The 19,664-nt window shown below is 44.4% G+C and overlaps 1 protein-coding gene and 1 long non-coding RNA gene across 2 annotated transcripts in view; one reads left to right on the top strand and one right to left on the bottom strand.

The window, feature by feature from the left end:
- LOC130153944 (uncharacterized) overlaps positions 1-19,664 on the top strand; it is a 52,618-nt gene that overhangs the window by 12,778 nt on the left and 20,176 nt on the right. The window contains exons 5-8 of the long non-coding RNA XR_008823550.1: positions 10,155-10,211; positions 10,802-11,886; positions 12,183-12,324; positions 17,051-17,097. This is a non-coding gene — a long non-coding RNA (uncharacterized LOC130153944). The remainder of the gene's footprint in view (positions 1-10,154; positions 10,212-10,801; positions 11,887-12,182; positions 12,325-17,050; positions 17,098-19,664) is intronic.
- CAVIN2 (caveolae associated protein 2) lies at positions 4,453-14,887 on the bottom strand. Its single transcript, XM_056349445.1, has 2 exons — positions 14,447-14,887; positions 4,453-7,068 (listed from the first exon to the last, which is right to left on the bottom strand). Exons 1-2 carry the CDS (start codon positions 14,837-14,839, stop codon positions 6,274-6,276), a joined length of 1,188 nt encoding a protein of 395 aa, XP_056205420.1. The 5' UTR covers positions 14,840-14,887; the 3' UTR covers positions 4,453-6,273.

The following is a 19,664-nucleotide window of genomic DNA, read 5'->3' as shown; positions in this document are numbered from 1 at the left end:
CAGGCAGCTGGTTAATGCAGCTCATGTTGTCACCCTCACGGGGCTTATTTGCCTACAGGCATGTCAGAAGGAACAAGTAATATAAGGGCATATATAACTGTAGTTGGCAGTGTACTGAAAAGATGGTGAAGCTTGCTTTAAATGAATAGCGTGGGACATCAGGAGCTAAGTAGCTGAGAAATAAGATAAATTTGCTTGAATGGAGTGTTGTGTTTCTGTAGTTAGGCTGTGCCTGGTACTTGATCTAAATGAGGTATGTGTACATGGTGTGCAGTGCAGACATCCCCTGTGTGCGATTTGTTCCTAACACTGTCTTGCACATTTTCGGTATCTAGCACAGTTCACCTCACCCGTACTTCTACGCAGCTTAAGCCTGATGGGAGGAGTAAAGCAGGCAGAGCCAGACTCTCCTCGCCGGAGTTAATGGCATAGGGCGTTACAATGACCTGCCTGTTACAATGTCCTCCCTGTGTTCAGGACTTTGAACGTTTGGGGTTTTTTTTCCCCCCAAACCTTTAGGGAGGAGTGTGGAGCGATTGATACTATGTTAATTGGTGTTCTGGTGTTTCGTTGTGTGCCTGCACAAGCCTGAGCCTGTGCGCGCTGCTGCTTCATCCTGGCAAGGTGATAGTGAGCCATGCATCCTTTGTCAGTGCAATCGGCATTTGGTTTAGCTGTTGGGGATCCCATTGAGAGCTTGCTCTGTCTCTCCGTTTTGGGTTTTGACTGTTGACTGAGTGCATGTCCCCTTGGGCTTGCTAACTGTTTTTCCTAATTCTTCTCCTGCAACAGGTGCTATAGGTTTTCTGACTGCTTTGCACTAGCGCACAGCAGACTGTCGAGTAAGGGGAACGTAGGAGGCAGTTGCACCCACAAAAAAGTCTTACAATCTCTTGTGATGATCTGGTGTGATCATCTGTTAAGATATTCCAAGAAGCTGTATGGACAAGTTGTTCCAAGGCCAGTACTGAAGGGAGTAAAGAGAACCATGTTTATTACTAAACCTGGGCTGTGTATTGCAGCTGCGTTCCGTGGGAGAGGAGGTGTTGGAGAGTTTAAAGCTATCGACTGGCAGAGGAGCAATGCTAGTGTCCAACCTTGCTGCCACCCAGTATAACACGGCTTCCAGTTTGGATCAATTCGAGCTGTCAGACCCCAATTTACTAACCATGGTAGAAAGGACACGAGTTTTCTTCCAGAAGGTCAGTATCATTTAAGGTTACTGAAAGTGAGGAAATCTGTTCCACCTTTATAGGGAAAAGATTGCTGTGGAGTTTTTAGAAGCTGCACAGTTATAATGAATAATGAATGTATGGTACTTTGTGTAGTGTTTAGCTCAGTCTGAGAAAGGGAAAATAATGGAAGTCTCTTCTTTCTGCCTTTGTGTTCAAACGAAGGAAAATCAAAGCTGTTATACCAGAGCTATATATCAGCTAACATATTTTAGGAACTGTGGAATGATCATAATTACAAAAAAGTCCTCCAGAGAGAAATTATGACTCATAGTTTATGTTCTCTTTAGTGTTGCTATGGAAAAAGAGGTTAGTGCCAACGGTCATACAGCAATATTAATCTCTGATCTGAAAGAAAAATAAATAACAATCTCTAGCTTAACCCAAAGCGGATTTATTCTCAGTTACCACCGCACACTCCATTAAAGGGGATAACCGTGTAAGAAAAATTAAAGATGACATTGATTATCAGTTCTCAACATGCAGTTAGAGTGAGTTCCTTATTTGAATGTGTGCACTTCAGACTCCTGCAAATGACTTGGCGGAGTGAGAGGAAGAGAAAAAAGGCATTTTGATCAAAAGGAGGGCATAAAGATCAGCCGCCACCGACAGCTGCAAGTATGCTGATTAAAATTTCTTTATGCATGCACTTAGGCTCAGCCTGGGGTTGATGCTGGTTCAAATGCAGATTCTGAAACAAGACCCTGGCAAACGGGCAGTTTAAAGTGGTGGAAAGTGGCTATCAGCCTTTTTCCATTTATTTGGGAAAGTAAGGGCTGTGAGTCAGAGCGGCGGATACTTATGTGCTGAGTCAGCACCCTCCGGGCTGCTCTGGCAGTTGTTTCCTGCCAGTTGTTTAGTTGCCTAGGCAAAACCCTAACCAGGACTGGGGCCAAACAGCTGCGCGCTTGCTTTGCTCCACCGGTCAACCTTCTTTGCATGCAGGAAGACTACTTGCCAGCGTTCTCTTGACACCCAGAGCGAGCATGTGTGTCTTAGTGGGTCACAGTAAAACTTGTCTACCTGCGTACGTGACTTTATTTTCAGGAGTTGGAGCTACGCTTGCTCCGTTGTTTGCAGTTACCGATAGCGAAGACCCTGCGGTCAGAACTTTGCTTGAAATTTTGCTCACAATGCACCCTGCAAAGCAGGCTATAGCTTTCCTTTCTGCCACACTGTTGCATCTGCCATGCTGATGGCAGTAAAACTTTTTATTCTGTTGATGAGCTAAGCAGATTGGATTGGGGAGATACACGGATCTCATGTCCTGTATCTACGCGTGCAGCTCTTACTGACGGTCACAGGAGTTGTACATGTGGCCCAAACACATTGTACGGCTCAGAGAGTTGTCTGAGCCAGCTGAAGGCTTTCCATTGACATTCAGGGTTGGACTGGTCCCTTGGCGAGCAGTTTGCCCTCTAGCAAATTGCCATTGCTTCACTAATTCTTCTGAGTTTACCCCTTTTTTTTTCTTTTTTTTTTCCTTTTTTTTTTGTTGTTGTTTTGTTTTTTCTTTTGAAGTGTGTGACTATCAGGCTTCAGCTGTGTAACTGTGTGGCATCACAGCCTGTAACGACAAATGGGTTTCACTGCATCGGTGTAAAAGGCATACAGGTATATTTTTACCTTCTGATCCTTTTCTTCTTCCTTTCTTCTGTCTCTTTAATTGTCAAACACGTTTCAGTCAGGCCCGTCTGAGGGCTTTTACTGCACTCTCTTATTTGACAGTGAAATGGTCCAGAAAGCCCCTATCTGTGCCTTTTCACGGAGGAGCTGGCTCATGGATTAGCGCGTGGGGGTCAACGGGATGCTCTTTGCCCTTTCCCCTAAAAGGGGACAGAAATGTCAGCTGGATTTCTGGCATTGAAAATGGAAGTATCAGCAGCTGCTGAGTGCTGCTAGTTTAAATATTTATACCGTAAGGACTTCATCACACCCTCTTTCTTTGTGCAACGCTCCCACTGATTTCAGTGGAGGTCAGACTCTGAATCCGTGCAGCAGCTAACAGGTCAGGTCTTCCAAGTAATAATGGTACGAGCGGAGCTCACAGGCAGGCGCCGTACTCGTGTTACTGTGTCAGGAAGGGTAAACAAGCAGTTTTTTCAAAAAGTAATTATGTAGACAAACCTGTCAGCACAAGCATGGAATACCCATGCGTATGTGTGACATCTGCCAGCCTGACAAGATCCAGGCACATACTTCAGATACTTGAAAGAATACAGTGCTGCTGGTGCTTCAGTCTGTCTCCTCCCCAAAACAGTAAGTTTTGCAGACTAATGTTTTCAGTCAAGACTCCAGAATAGGAGGAGAGGGGAAGAAAGAGCCTGGTGACATCTCAGGATCCTGAGCTTGCTTCTTCCTCTGGTTTATAGGACAGCACCAAATCAGACATTCATGAGTTGAGCAAACATTTTTCTCTCTTGCAAAGCATGGTTCCTTATGTTAGGATTACAGGCCTGCTCATCCTTGTAAATGTGTGATCATGATGGAGAAAACATTTAATTCTAGTCCTGCAACTGATGGCTGTGTGCGTAACGTATCCTGAAGTGGGTATTTGAATTAATTCTCACAGATGCTCGGTATCCGCATTTCCAATGGTTTTACTGGATGGCATTGTAATGCTCTTAACACACTGCGCATGGGATTCGTTTCAGCATCTCTCAAACTGTATAAAGCGTGGCCAGGGGTATTGTTTGCATTAAAGCTTAGCAGGACAAACAAACCAGGCATATCTGAAAGGGAAATGTAAACATGATGTTGGGGTTCCTGGTTAGCGCTGGGTGGCTGTGGGAAGTTGACAGCTGTTACATAAAGGTTAAACGTGCATTCTTTGGACTGTCAGTAAAATTAAGCCTGCTAAAGACTATGTGGCACTCTAGAAGACATGAGTTTATCTGTGTGCATAAACAGAGTATACACTTCAATATAAATATGCTTTAAGGACTATTTAAAGTATTAGAAGTGTGCTGCAGTCCAATAAAAAATGCAGATGGAGCTAGCAGATTTTGGAAAGTGCCTGACTACATTTGGATGGGCTAGAGATCTGACAAGTGTTTGGAAAGCAAAGCACTGCTGTTCACGTTGCTAAATAACAGCAGAGGATGAGAAAGAAAATGGTATAGGTACAATAGGGACGTGAACTTTAGTAATAAATGCTTGACCTTTAAATTTCATCTTTGCCAGCCTCTCAGGCTGCTTCTCCCAAAGACTGACGTGGCTGTGTGCTTTATGTTATGCTTTTATTTGTCATTTTTGTAGTTAGTTACAAGTAAAAATGATTGAAATCCATTGTAGTTAATACAAAATAAAAATATAGCTGCACGAGTTATGCCATGATTTTTCTTACAGACAGTATCACCTGTATGATACCACACACTTAAGAGCTTAACTCTTGATAGTACTCGCCTACACTAAGCTCTTACCAACTAACTTCCAGTGTGATTTACTGGTAACAGATATTACCCCTGTGGAGTAATACCTGTTAATCATATCATAATGATATTTTTGTTTTTTGTAGTTTTTATTTCCCCTGTAATTTGTGGTACTAAATACAAGTTGAAGGAAGCAACCTTTTAGTGCAATGTTAAGTATCAGTAGAATTTTATATATATTTTTATATATATATAAAAAAATAATCCACTGCATAAGCAAACAAGGATGTAAGGTAACTGTTGTGGGCATTATGCTTCCCTTTCCTCCCTTCCCCCTTACCTTTGTTAAGTGACAAGAATGAACATTCATAGTGAACAAACTACCCCGTAACCTCTCAGTTTCAATTAATTTTGAAAAATCACAGACTGGTAATTTTGAGAGTAGGTAGGTGGCTTTGATGAAAGTTATTAGCAGAGAATCAAATCTTGTGGCTTTGCCGAGTCATCCTTACGTAAACTCATCCCTGCTATGAAGTTCAATCCGTAACACTTTGTTCCCTTTTAGACGTGCTTAAAAGAGTATTTAACTTTTTTTGAAAAAATTGTCCTTACATCCCTGTAGTTATCTAAATTCTGTGTAGATATAGCTCTATATATGAAATACTTGTAAAAAGATAAATTATGCTATTTTCAAAATACTCTGAGATACAAAGTTGTGCCAGGTGCAAAGTTTGATAGTATATTGCTATAGAGACTAAAAATTAATTAGTGTTATCTAAGTATATATACTTTAAGCTGGGAATATAGATTTAATATTTTGGGGTTTTATTTTTGCCTTTTTTTTAAAAATTACATTTCATAGCATCTCATACTTTCTTCAGACTATCTCCATGTTCCTATCAAATTCCTTCTGTGTTTCTATTTTTTTTCTTCTTCTCCATTTCTCATCCGTTAAAGGTACAGTAACTGATCATACATTCATGCTTGTCACTAACGTACTTCCATAACTCCGGTAGATTAGAAAACATTTTTTCATTTCCACCTAAACACAGTCATTTCTTCTAAGTGAATGGCGAGAGACTACTGGCAAAAATCCTTCCCTGACTGAAATGGATGAAGCCAACTTTTCCTCTGCTCTTTTAGTCATACAGCATCGTGGAGCAAAGCCCCAAACCGACCATACGTGACTGCGTGGTTACTGAGGCTGTTGGTATTCACGGAGCATAGCAAGGAAACCCGAATCAAATGTTCTCGTTGGTATTTCTACATTTACATACAAAACTACTCACAGTGCTGTGAAATACTGAGAGAAGAAAGCAGAACAAAAAAGTCTGGGTTTTGACTACTCTCCATGCGTTCCTTTGACCTAACTATGAGGAAGCCAGCTGACCAGCTTGCTCCTAGTAGACGTGCTCGTTTCCTGATAGTCTTTTATGCCAGCTGACAGCATCTCTAAATTCATAAACACTGGTGACTTGGCCTAAAACGGAGCATGTTGCAGCCTGTGTCATTGACCTCGTTCACTCTGCATTCCAACACGATGCAATAAATTACCACTGCAGAGAAAAGGATGGAAGAAGCTGAATTACTACGACTGGCTGTGTAGCAGAAACCAGTTACTCGCCTAAGTAAAACTGTGCATCGGGAAGGCGAAGGAAGGCTCGGGTTGATTACGCTGTGTGGTCTATCTGCAGGACAGCTGCTTGGGTCGTTTCTTCATCAGATTGTTCCGTTTGCCCGCCGACTGGGTTGTTTCTTTCATCGTACAGTTTCTGGCTAGAAACTTCTAGAGGCACCCCATACTCTTCATCATCTTCAACAATGGACAGCTCAATGTTGTTGTCCATCCTGGCATTCCCTACCATTCTGGCTTCCTTCTCTAGAGAATCGGCTACTGCTTTGCCCTCCTCAGCCAGGGAGGTGGTAGGTGTCATATCGGAGTGCATGTCGGCGAATGACATTTCATCCTCGTTTTCAGCTTGGTCGTTGCTTGTAGTTTCTGTCGGTCTGTCCTCAGCTTCAGCGGGGCTTTCTCCTTCACGGGCTTTCTTCACATTGAACGCGATGGGAGATACTTTGAAAGCTGAACTCTTTGAAGAAGAGGATTTCTGATGATGTACAGTAAGCGATTTCTTGATCTTTTCTCTCCGTTCAGGTGAGACAATCTTTGTGCTGATCTTGTTCATCTTCTTCTCGATGTTTTGGCGGGAAAATGCTTTCTTGAGGCTGTCCACCTTCTTGAGGCTGGATCTTTTAATTTTCTCAGCTCTTGATTCCTCTGTTTTCTCCTCTGCACTGTCATCCACATCATCTTCCTCATGAAACATTTCATCATCTGAACACAACTCCACTGTGTGCAAGGTTTCTTCCAGTGTTTTGTTCTCATCCACAAGCTCCTCTTTTCCTTCTGTAATGCTGGGAATAGGCTCTTTTGCAAAAACACTGGCAGGGATCTCATTTTCCTCCTGAAAGAATTGACAATATTTGAGTTTCATAGTTCACACGGCACAAATTTAATAAACAAAGCACAAACCCTGTGCTTCCCCCCTCCCCTCAGTGAGATGAAGAATGCTGAACACTTCTTGTTGTTTCAGTATATTTAACCAGTAACAAGCCACTCAAAGCCCACTGAACCATTATCTGGTAAAGTTTAAGACTAATGAGCTGTCAGCTGTAAGATTTCTCTTTTGGAGGGACTTGGAATGTATACAGAATGGAAATCCTGTTCTTTGTCATTTAAATTAGACACTCTTGCAATAAGAGTTTAGCTGTGTAGTTGTACACCTATCCCTGGGGAGAAGGGATCGTGTGGTGGCTAAAGGGGTTGTGCTACAGACCCCTGCCTAGTCCTACAGAAGTCATATACACCCCCTCCCCACCCCCCGGCCCAAGATTTCAGTTTCTCAAGCCAAAGACTGGAAATATCTCTGCAGAGGTGTTAGTTGCATCTGAGAGGTATCTTGGATGTCAAAATTCAGTTAGGGCTTTCACTGGATTTTTAGAAAAAAGTATGTTGCTGTTAAAAATGGATTGCTGATACTGAGAAGCCATGCAGTCCACGATGCATAGAGTATGTGCTATTTTACAGCTGTTTACAGAAAAAGTTGGCAAATTTGGTTGGTAAATTGGTGAATATGAAAAATATGGACAGGACGGCTCCTTGAAAAACAAATGTTTATGGCACACAAAACCAAACAGACACTATACCACCTAGAAAACACTAGTAGTCATTTCTAGGTAACAGGAAAATTACTGCTTTTTAGAAACCAAACCAAGAAAGGGCATGGAAAGAAAGAAGGTATCTGAAAACAACACGCTGAACAAAGGCAGATGCTGCAACTTGTAATGAAGGACCTCTGTGACTGCCGAGTGCAGAAGCTCTGCAACCCCGAGAGTTCAGAGGCGGCACAATAAACACTCTGTTCTGCGGTGGGTTTTGCAGGCATCTGCCCATGCAAAGCAAGCGAGGCTCCTCGCACACTCCCTTTTTCTTTCAGGATTGTTACGCCTTAGATCTGCATAGTCTCTTTTCATTACCTTTTTTATCACTTTCAGACAGAGTGCATGCAACATCACTTGGTCATATGGATTTTCTCCCCCACCCCCCGCCCCCCCCCGCCCTGACATCTTTAGATACAGAAGGTGGTAAGTGCTGAGTGAAATGGCTGTAATAGTCTCAGATCTGTCCCAGCGGGCTGGAGTGTACAGTTGAGGGGAAAAAAGGCCACATGCACTTCAAAGTTCACGCTCATTATTTCAGGACTGAGCATGCAATTGTGATCACTGGAGAGAACAGTGGCTTGGGTTAAATTTGCTGTCAAGGCTGTATAAGGATGTTGTACATAGTTGTTTTTAAAAACAAAATAGTCCTGACTACCTCATAGTGCTTCTGGTACTCAGGAATATGCACGTGGGCAAGCAGAATCATTTTATACCATATAGACGCAGTATATAATCGTATATGCTGGGATTCATGCGTGTTGATGAATACACCTCAAGGATATAAAAATGAAAAGCATCAAAAAAAGGGATGGGGTTTTGGCAGTTGGTATCTGCTTTCCTTGTACGGTTTCCACACACCTTTCTGGCCCAGCGGCTTCAGTCAGATACGCTGGCACAGATGAAAGCTAATAAAGCCAGCGCTCTTCTCCCGACACCTATAATGTTGTTGCAGCTATCGGCAACAGTGACCAAGATAACAAAACAAAGACAGCCTGCACCAGCTTTAAGTGAAGGCAGCTGTAACTGCAGTACAAATATTTATATTTTCTCTCCACTGCAGTTAATGAAATGTGGATTACATGAGTGGGTGCAGTGTTTAAATAATTCCCCAGAGTGTGAGAGCTCAGTATAAAGCATAATTCACGTATCTTGTGCGTTCTTTCCAAACCCAGGTAATCACGTACATCTGAACGTTCAGGTGAAAGTGCCTGAATGGCATAGAAAACTCTGATTTTAATGAGTGAAGATGGGTTGTAACTTTTAAAGTATCGAATCTGGGAAGGTAGTGTCATATGAGATTGATCACGGTGCAGCCTGAGCCAGAGGTGGGCCTGTGTGGCTCTTCTCAAGGTCAGTTTAGCTGTCTACAGTCTTCACATTAAACTAAAGTACTGCGTGCAGGCCCTAGAGGAATGTGGACACAGATTTTAATTTGTAATTTTTATCAAGTTAGTGACTGAGTAGAAAGGAGACTGTCAAACTATCCGTATTTATGGAGAAAACAAACCAAACAAAAAGACACTACGCAATGAGCTGATGATTCAATTAAAAGCAGATCCTAGGTGGCTATCGGACAGTACTGGCATTCAAGAAATCACCTCTCCATCTAAGCTTCCTGCGTGGCCTGGGGAAAACATCAGCCTCTGGGCATCTATTACTCCGCTTGTAAAATGGGAATGACCTGCTTTCCTATCTCACCTTTCTAAAAGACCTTAGTATCACAGGAACAATTAAAATGCAAATGAAAATAAATTAAGTAAAATGCTTTGGAAATAGGGTGGTGGTATAGCAGGAACGCTCTGTGGTGGAACAGACGTTTCTATTTCAAATACAGTTACTGATAACATGTTGTAAGTGGGCTATTGGTAACTTTTTGGTCTAACAAGTTTATATGACAGCTATATTTTGTTTTGATACATTTTTCAAGCAGCCTGGTACTTCATTTAGGAAGACTAGAACAATACACTGAGAAATGCCAACTGTTACAAACTGCACACCTATTTTCCATGCCAAAAAAAGTAGAACTTTGATCTTTTCTTCTTGATCTAATCTAAAATTCTGAGAAAGCAAGACATCTTTTTATTTTTCACATCCGAGTTCAACAACAGCGCTTTGTATTTTCTCAGATGAGCTTGACTGCAGGTAGTTAGCTCCTCTGAATTTTAGTTTTCCACATAGGAGATGAATAGAATAGCGCAAGTTCCCCGTGTAAAACAACTCTTGCTAATACAATACTTGCAAAGTTAAAATCAGTGCCTTCCCTGTGGCCTTGATCAGCCGTTCTCGGGAACTTCCTATAGGTCATAATCTCATCTCTATCTTTTACCAGAAAGGAAGATAAGATCCTTAATGGTGTACTACAAAACTGGACAGCTGGAGTGAACGGGTAACTAATTTACTCAGAAGTGCTGGATCTCTGATGCTACAAAAGAGAAATCAGTGTGCTTTGGTTTGGGTTCTGTTAATTGGATGTACGAGGCCATGGCCTTCAAGAAGGGGAGATGGCATTTTCCCATGCTGACAGCAGTCCAGGCTCCTCTCTACTTTGTAGATGCTGTTATATGCCTAAATGATTACTAGTCTAAAACTTGTTTTGCAGCACAAAATTTATTGAAAGATGACAAATCCTTCTAAAAACAGCTATAGCTCCACCTATTTTCCTTTGGACAAACGCATGCTCTGCAGCCCGGGATGCTGCCGCAGGGAGGGAGGAGGGTGGGGAGGAGGAGGTTGCTAGCTGCCCATCTGCACGTCCTGGTCCTGTGTAGGCTGAGGCATTGGCTGCACCGTCCCCCAGCCGCCCAAACCACAGCTGGGTCAAGTCCTAGGAGCCTCGAGAGGAATTTTTGTCATTAGTCGATATAAGAGTATTCTCCCTGCAAAGCTCCACTGGGAAATTTAGTAGTTAGATAATAGCATTAATGGCCTGTAATTCTTCTGTTTCCCTCACTTGTTCATTTTTGAGTTTTTCAAAAGATGATTGGAGCGACCCAAACAACAAGGTACAATCAAATGGCAAATTTCCTGTGCCCTCCTCTTGCTTCGTTTCAGCATGAAAACCAAGAGCAGCATCTGGAAGGGACTTGAATTCAGTGTACTTGACCCCAAGCTGTAATTTTGACTTATCTCTCCTATTCACTAATAAACATGACATTTAATTAAAAAAAAAAATTAAACATGAGCCTTTTTTTATCTTGCATCTTGCTTTTGCAGCTAAAAAAGCAAACAAAACCCCCACCAAACCAGAACCAAAAAGCTGAGCATGTGATGAGAACAAAACAGAGGGGAACAATGCCAAAGCTTAACAAGGATTTTTAAAACAGTCACTTTAGTGTTCTGCTGAATTGCTGTGTCACTTGTGGCATTTGTAATAACTTTTGCATCCTCAAATGCTTGGAATGGAGCTCCCTGAAAATATGTCACCAATTAAAGAAATATATGCAGACAGTCTAGGGAGAGAAAACTAAGAGCATTTTAATGGAAAATATGTAAATAGATGAACTTTTCTAAACGTAGTTCATTCTCAGCGTGTACGCTGAGGGAAAGCTGATGCTGGTGGGCAGCAGCACGGTTTCAAAAAATGCAGAGCTGAAGCTCAGTCATGTGTTTTGGCTATGCTCAGTGCTCCCACCAAGTATCAGGGAGTTTGAAGTATATAGTGAACGCAGAACCAACTCGCAAACATGAATTTTTATTTTCATGCCGAGCTGTCTTCCTAAGCTGGAAAAGCAGGTCTTAACAAGAAACATGCTGTGTGAAGTTTGGGATTTTTTTTTTTTTTTTCAGTGGAAAAAAAAGAATACCCCAGCTGAAGAGGAGCCTCAGACATCCAGTTTTCCCTTTTGTTTTTACAGAAATCTGACGTCAGTATAACTTCTCCTTCCTGCAATTGTTTTTCCATAGATTCCTGCTTGGGGCAGGACAGAAACGCAGCCAGCCTTTCTGCTTTTCCTTCTGTGCAATTATGCCAGCAAGGTGGTGGCCCTGCTGACTACCAGGTCATCCCACCTCCAGCTTGTAAGGAGACCCCACGGGGCGATTTCAAGGAGGTGGGCACGCAGGTAAGGCGCCTGCCCAGGCCAGCAGCAGGCACTGGGCACAGCCCAGTAAGCACCCACTATCCCTCTGGGTGCGGCTGCTTCCTCGGTGGAAAATCCCAGCTCCTCCCAGGCTCTGCGGGAGAAAGCCCTGGGTGCTGCCCACCCGGCCACCCTCCTACGCCCCGGGAAGCGCTGCTGGCTGTCCTGGTTTTCCAAACAGCCACACTGCCTGTTAGCAGCAGACCAGTGCCAGGAGCAACTCCCGGCGGACAGATGAATATTTTTACTGAATTTAACTGCAGTATTTCTTTTCAAAGGCTTGTGCTCCTGATCTGCATCGGCTTGGGATCGGTTATGTTCATCTCCCCCTGCCACGGCAACATATTTTCCAGTGAGAGGTGGGAACTGAGTCAACTAAATCCTTGTAAAAGCAATGAAGAACAGACCTGCTGTTCAAAGGTACCAGCCCAGTGGTGGGTGGCGGAGAAGCAGTGGATGTTATTTAGCCATCGTTCTGGGACACAGACCTGTGTCGTTTGCTTTGGGTTTATGCACTTTAGGATCTGGTATTAAGGAAAGACTTGGAGGTTTAGAGAGGCCTTAGCTTTGCAGAGATGCTACGTAGTGTCAGGAAACAAGCAAAGCTAGCTCTCCCCTGTTGGGATACTGCTTCACCCTTCAAACCTTCTTGGTGAGTTTTACCATTACTTTCACCCGGTCCCTGCAAATCACTGCTGCGGGCCAGCAGCAATGGAGATCCCTAGCCAAGGAAGGTAACACGGAGTGCCCTGCACGCACACACACACACACACACATGTGTTTTAGTCTTTTCTTTCCGCATTATGTCATGTTAAAATGCTAAAATTTGAGTTCTGTAGAGGAAGATGCTGTAGTTGCAATGGCAAGGCCTTAATTCTCGTGCTTGGAGGTATCAGAAACGCCACAAGATTACCTCCCCCAGGCCACGCTGGTGTGCCCTCCCTATGGGAAACCTTCAGGGTCTAGGTCTGAACCTGGAGGGGGGAGCCAGTCATTAGCTAATGGGGCCTGGGAGATGGCAGTCTTTTGACTTGCAGTAATGGATCTTAAATTACTTGCAGAACTGCAGAGAACATGTGTCTTTTAATTTACCCAGTCCCTGGAATAATTTCCACATTCCTTCTGTGGTGGAAACCACTGTGCTCGTACAGGCTGCAGCTCCTCCTCTTCTGGCTTGACAAGCCTGGACTGTAATTTGGGAGAACAATAAGCAGGGAGGTGGGAGCTTCCTTTCTGGGGGAAGTGCCTGTGTACTACCCAGGCCTGCCAGCTTTTAAAATCTAATACTGCTCTGTTGTTTTGGCTTTGTTTAAATTGAAAGAAAACACCCAGCAACCCAAGGAGCAGAATTAGTGACTCGGCCAACAAGCTTAGCATGAGGAGCTGGTGATGTGCCTGAGCTGTGGCTTACTCCAGCCTCATGTTTGCTCTCCCTCCTTCCTTCCCCCAGGGTGTTGTGGAGGTCTGTTTGCTTTTTTTAATTTTAAAGATGTGAAAGTCATGTCCTGTGTTTAGTTAAAGCTCATGCAGTGTTCTATCCAGCCCATTGCTTAAAAAGGGGAAAATATGCAAACTGCTGGTATCACTGGATGGACTCCCAGGAAGTGGAGTTTTTAGCTGCATTTTTAGCTCATCCCTGAATGGGCCAGAAGAGCCTGAGGAGCAAAGCGGGGCGGAGTGAGCCTGAGCGGACAGGGAGCTGCAGTGCTGTCTCTCTCCTGCTTCTGAGGGCAGATGGGATGGCAGTTTCTAGGGGCACTGCTATGATTTAGCAAAATGGGCTCTTTTCTCAAGTTTTCTGAGTTTGCTTAAAAAAAAAAAAAAAGGGCCCTTTCTTCAAGTTTGCTTAAAAAGCCAAAACAAAACACCACAAACCAAAAAACATCCACAAAAGAACAGCTCTTCTCCCCGTGTATGCTGAGAATGAGGAAAAGACGGCTCTTTCCCAAGTTTGCCGAGAAGAAAAGGCAGCACTTTTCCCAGGTTTGTTAAGAGCAAAACAAGGGCTCCTTCCTCAGATTCACTAACAGTAAACAACAGCTCTTTCTCCAAGTTTGCCATGAGTTAAAGGGGGCTTTTTCCCAAACTCTGCTAAAAGTTAGCAAAAACAAAAGGCTCTTGACCCTTGTTTGCTAGGAGCTCACAAAAAGATAAAGAACTTTCCCCCCACGTTTGTTTGCCGAGAGAGCTGGCAAACAAGACTGCTTAACTTTCCTCAGGTTTGCTAGGAGTTAGCAAAACAGGATTTCCCCTGCAAGTTTCCGAAGAGTAAAAGCGGGCGTTTCTCCTGAATTTGCTAAGAATTGAAGAGGGCTTTCCCCCCAGGTGTGCTAGGAGTTAGCAAAAGACTGCTCCTTCCCCAAGTTTTTCAAGATGAAAAGAAGGTTTTTCTCCCAAGTTTGCCAAGTTCGCACAAAGACAGCTCTTTCCCCAAGTTTGCTAGGAGTGAGCAGAAAAGGGCTCTTCCCTCCAGTTCAGGAGTGAGCTCGCGGGGCCGGGATGCAGGGATGCGGGGCGCAGGGGTGGCCGCAGAGCCTCTCACCTGGAAGATGAGCACCTTGAAGCGGTCCCGCCGGAGCAGCTGGGCGTGATGCTGCTCCAGGCGTCGCACCTGGTCGCATTGCCTCTCCAGCCGCTCCCGCACGGCACGGGTATGGGCACACACCTTCCGCGACTTCTCCAGCAGCTTCTCCACCGCTTCCCCGGTCGCCCCGTGACTGCGGCACAATTTCCCTAGGTCTCCCTGAATACCCCGCACAGCCCCTTCCAAACCCCGCTGCCTCTGTTCCATCTGCCGTTGTTGCCCTTCCACCGCTTCCAACATCGAGACCAGTTTCTCCAGTAAGGCCAGGACGGTCAGGGCATTCACCTGCCCCCCCACCGCCTCCGACGGCGGCAGCGGGGGTACCGCGCTGCCTCCCACCGCCTCCCCCATGGCCGCGCAGGGATGGGGCGCTGGATGCCGCCGCCGCTCTTAAGGGCTGCGCCTTCGCCCTCCCCCGGGGAGGTTTCGGGCAGAGCCCGGCCCCGGTCCCGGCCCGCCCCGGGCGGCCAGGCCGCCCGGGGCGGGCCGGGACCGGGGCCGGGCTCCCGGTGGCTCCCCCCATCCCGTAGCCCCCCCGTGTGGGGCGAGAGGGGGGGACCCGCGCCCCACGCGTGGCGAGAGGCAGCAGCCGCGGCAGCATCAGTAGATGGCAGGAGATACCGCCGAATGGCGGCGGGGGGGGATGGGCAGGGCACGGCGGGGGGGGCGGCTCCAGTCGGGAGTTTGGCTGATAACAAAAAAATTGTTTACCAATTAAGATGCTGCTGCTATAATAATCATTTCAATGATATATTAATATCCACGTGCCGCAGCAAATCTAATAATAACAAAATTTTCTAACGTTAATTTTTATATATATAATAATCGTTTATTAGTATTAACACTATATTATTAAATATAATAATAAAAAGTTATTACGAGTATCAATATGATTGTTATTTAAAAATATCTTAATACTAATGTGCTATAGCAAATATAGTAAGTTCTTAAAAGATATTACTAGAACCAATGTAGTTATTATTAAAATGATACATTAATATTAATATGATATAGCAAATATAAGAATAACGAAGATTTTAGAAATTCAATTGTTACTAGAATCAACATAATTATTAAAATAATATAGGTATATTAATAGTAATATGCCATAACAAATATAACAAAAATTTAAAAATGTAATTATTACTAGAATCACCATAATTATTAATATAATAATATGTCATGGCAAATATAATAAAAATATATAAAAATTAAATTATTAATAGAATAAATATAATTTGTATTAAAAGCATACTTTGTTAATATGCCATAGTAAATATAATAATAATGAACAATTATTACTAGAATCAATACAATGATTATTATTAAAATCATATAATAACGTTAATATGCCATAGCAAATATAATAACAAAACATTTTAGAAAATTAAGTTATTGCTAGAATAAATTTTATTATCATCATTAAAATCATATATTAATATTAACACAACATAGCAAATATAAAAATATAATATTGGTATAGTTGTGCTTATATATTATTAATATCTTGATAATTATGTGCAGGAATTACCATCATAATTAGCATATGTAAATACATTCACACATGGTGAATCAAATCTCCCAGCAGTCCTTCCACCGAGCAAGTGCCCCATGCAACATCAGACTGGTCTTTAAAGATAAGTATTTAAACTCTCCCTCTTCCCCTCATCATTATTTTTATTATTGTTATTTTTAATAATATTTTAGACGATGATTATTCCATTCCATTCTTCTCATTCTTATCTTATTATTTCAAAGGAAGAAGGCTGAGGCCGATGCTGCCTGGGCCGCTGGATGGATGGAGGGAGCACCAGGAGATGCGATTCACTGCCCGTGATGTGGCAATTAACTGGGCGCTCTGGTTGCCCAGACTGGATTCTCCGGGACATTTTTTTTTGATAAAAAATCGTAGGGCTAGAAGGGCTGTTTTGGGGGAATAGCAATGCACTGGGGGTGGTGGCAGCGGGACAGTGTTTTCAAGCTTTTGCGAAGCACCAAACGGAGCTGCTTGGCATGGAGAAATACCAAGCTGTTTATTTAGAATAATACATAACTGTTCCCAGGTCTGAGCCAAAGCTGTTATCGTCAGGGAAAATATTACAAAGTTGCACAGACTTGGGTTGCTCATCCATATACTGACATTCTCCAGCACAGTAGATTTCTTTTTATCTTCTGTTCTTGATGTTTGTCTGGTAACAGGACTTCTCGCCGCAACGCGGATGTTTCTAATACCTGGGCATATAAAATTCTAATACTCGGGTAGTGGAAATGCGTTACTGTTGAATACTTGGGTGTATAGAATTCTTCCACAATTTTCCTGCATCCTGTAGATTAAAAACACCTACTTGGAGTCTAAATGGCTGTGATCCTCATTCCCGCCCCCCCCCTCCCTTTTTTTTTTTTGTACGCAGAAAACAAAGTAGTTTAATTATTTTACCATGAAAAGGAATAGAAACTAATGACTTCAGAATAACGCACATGAATTAGCCATTTCAAGCACTGCATGTTTGAGCCCCTGAACGTTCTGCGGTGTGACTGGTTTTGTTCCTTGCTTTTTTTCAGGCTGCAGCTTCTATTCCTTGAGTTGTGGGAGCCTGAAAAATGCTTTGGTGAGTGAGTTCACTTAGGAAAAAAAAATTACCGAGTCTGCCAGAGTTGTCAACAAGGAAAGTATGCTGAGACTGTGAAATATGCAGGCTCAGAGGGGAGTGGACATATTTTAAAGGAACAACCTAAACAAATCCCTTCTGTTTCCTTCCACTGGTGCTCCTCAGCACACTACCTGATCCGCCCTTCCTGAGCCATGTGTGTTTCCGAAGGATGGCTGCTGTCGGCCCTGCTCCTGCCTCGCTCACTTCCTTGCTTTCTCCCTTCTTTTTGGCCAGGACCTCAAGAGCCTGGGTGAGGAGGAGGCATTTTTGCTCACCTTGCTCTGGTGGGGTCTCGCGCACCGTGGGAGAAGGGCAGGAGTCTAAAGTGGTGGCAGTTTCTAGCAGAGGTGGCCCAGGCTGCTGCCAGCCTCTCCTGCAGCAGAGGTGTGAGATGCAGGTGGTGGAGGGGAGGGAGGGAGGGAGGCCACTGCTCCCAGCAACACTGCTCAAGGCTTTTGCTCTCCCAGCAGCCTTCTCCCTTGCAAAGCCAGAGGAGCTGCAAGCCCAGCTCTCCTCCCTGTCACTGTTTCTACTCCAGTCCTTCTTCCTCTCTCTCTCTTTCCCCATGGAAGGAGCAACCCTGGCCATACTCAGCTACGTACCTTTCCTGTAGTAAAATTTCTCCCCCCACCTTTTTTTTTTTCTTTTCAAAATTAATTTTTCTTTGGTTTTCTATGGCCTGGCTGTAGTCCCGGCTGCTAGACAAGCTGGCTTTCCAGCCCCTTGCTGGTTTGCACTTTGCAGCCTGTCTGCCAGAGCCTTTCTGTGTCAATGTTCCACTGTACGTGGTACATATGGGTGACAGAGAAGATAGGTGTGTCGTCTTTGTAATCTAAATAAACACTCCCCTAACTCCTGTCGTGAGCCTTCTGCAAAGGTTCTGCAAGGTTTTGACTGTGTAAAACTCCCAGCCTTGTGTGCATCCTAGGGAAAAGCTGCAGCACCCCATGGCAGCCAGCACAGAATCCGAAGCATGGTTTCCCTGTTAGCCCTCTGACAGAGTAAAGCAAAGCCAGGGGCGGCGGCGCTGATGTAGCTGCAAGGCCCATTGCCACCCACGCGAGAGGATTCTCGGGGTCCCCTGGCTTGGGAGGTGCCGTGTTGCCCCTGTGCTCCCTGCCCAGCCTTGCCTCTCCGGTCACAGGCCCTGAGGTGATGCCATGGGGGAAAGGAGGGGTGATAAGAATAAGAATAAGAATAAGAGAGCCCCAAACTCGTACCTATCCCAGCCTGCCGCTAAATTCCAGCTGCGGGTTTTGACACCAGCTGTCAGCTCTGATTACCTGTCACGTTTGTAACTGCGCTGTCAGGCTGGCTGAGCTGCCAGCGCTTGGAGGAATCGGAGGCTTTTTATGCAGGTTTAGGTTTTTCTTTTAGTTTTATTGATTTATTTGGCAGAGTAATAGAGGAGGTTTTTTGCCAAGTTGCAATGCAAGTTTTACTGGTGAGAAACTTTGTAGAGGAAAACATTTTACATTTATTTAGAAAGAAGCAGCATTAAAGAGATTAAATTTATCAGGGTCATCCAATGTAAGTCAAGAGTTCTTTTCATGTAAAATCAATGTGCGTGAATTACACGGACAGAAATTGGAGGTTAACTCACTCATTAGTCACGTGGTGCTCAGGATAATAAATGTTTGATGCTGCAGCATTAGTGGTAATTTATTAGGCATGGAGTAATTGGTAAAACAATATGATGGGAAAAGAAGGAGAGAGGAATTAATAGGGAAAGGAAGAACGGCAGGGACCGTACAGGTCGTCCTCAGCTTATTGAATTTCAGTCCAAGCTCCCACTGACTTTAAAGGTGTGGCGTGAAGCAATCTAGCTCGGTGAAGGCAGGTGGGTGAAGGGCTGGTTAATGAGAGGAGCTGTGGCAGCCATGGGAGGGGAGCCCAGCAAGGGAGAGTGGGCGCCTCACGAATACACATGGGATGGGAAGAAGTGATGCTGCATCGACTAGCACCAGGACCAGCAGCGTCTGCACCCAGCGAGTGGTTGAGGACATGAAACCTGGTTACCTCTTGCCAGAGGGTTTCTCTGAGGGCTGCTCGTGGGTCACCGTAACATTTCCCTCCCATCAGTCTGCTCCTTCTATTGCAGTGACATTTGTCATGCCACTGGAGCCTCTGCCTTTCATCCAGGGTTGTTTGAAGCCGACCAAAAGCTTCTGGGGAAGAAGAGGCCAGACTGGCTGGTTGGTTCAACGTGCACGGTGATGGAGTGGGTTTTGTGATCCTGGGCAGTGAGGCTCAGAGTGCTGATGGGATTTGTCCCAGCAGAAGCCATTTCCCACCTTGGCCACAGGCTGGTCTTTCTAGTGGCACAGATCACAGAATGTCAGACTGGTCGGGGTCAAAGGTACCTCTGGTCCCTCCCCTGCCAAAGCAGCGTCACCCAGAGCAGGTCGCACAGAGTCACGTCCAGGCGGGATGTGAATGTCTGCAGGGAAGGAGACCCCACAGCCTCTCCGGGCAGCTGTGCCAGGGCTCTGCCACCCTCCAGGGAAAGAAGTTCTGCCTCACAT

The sequence above is a fragment of the Falco biarmicus genome, chromosome 8 (genome assembly GCF_023638135.1).
Source record: "Falco biarmicus isolate bFalBia1 chromosome 8, bFalBia1.pri, whole genome shotgun sequence".
Classification (NCBI taxonomy): domain Eukaryota; kingdom Metazoa; phylum Chordata; class Aves; order Falconiformes; family Falconidae; genus Falco; species Falco biarmicus.
The sequence above is the reverse complement of the archived record's forward strand: the minus strand, read 5'-3'. Positions and strand labels throughout refer to the sequence as shown.

Excerpts from the sequence above, each read along its gene's own strand:
- CAVIN2 (XM_056349445.1), bottom strand. The coding sequence starts at position 14,839 with ATGGGGGAGGCGGTGGGAGGCAGCGCGGTACCCCCGCTGCCGCCGTCG. Across the intron at positions 7,069-14,446 it reads TCAAGGTGCTCATCTTCCAG|GAGGAAAATGAGATCCCTGC; the intron begins GTGAGAGGCTCT and ends CAATTCTTTCAG.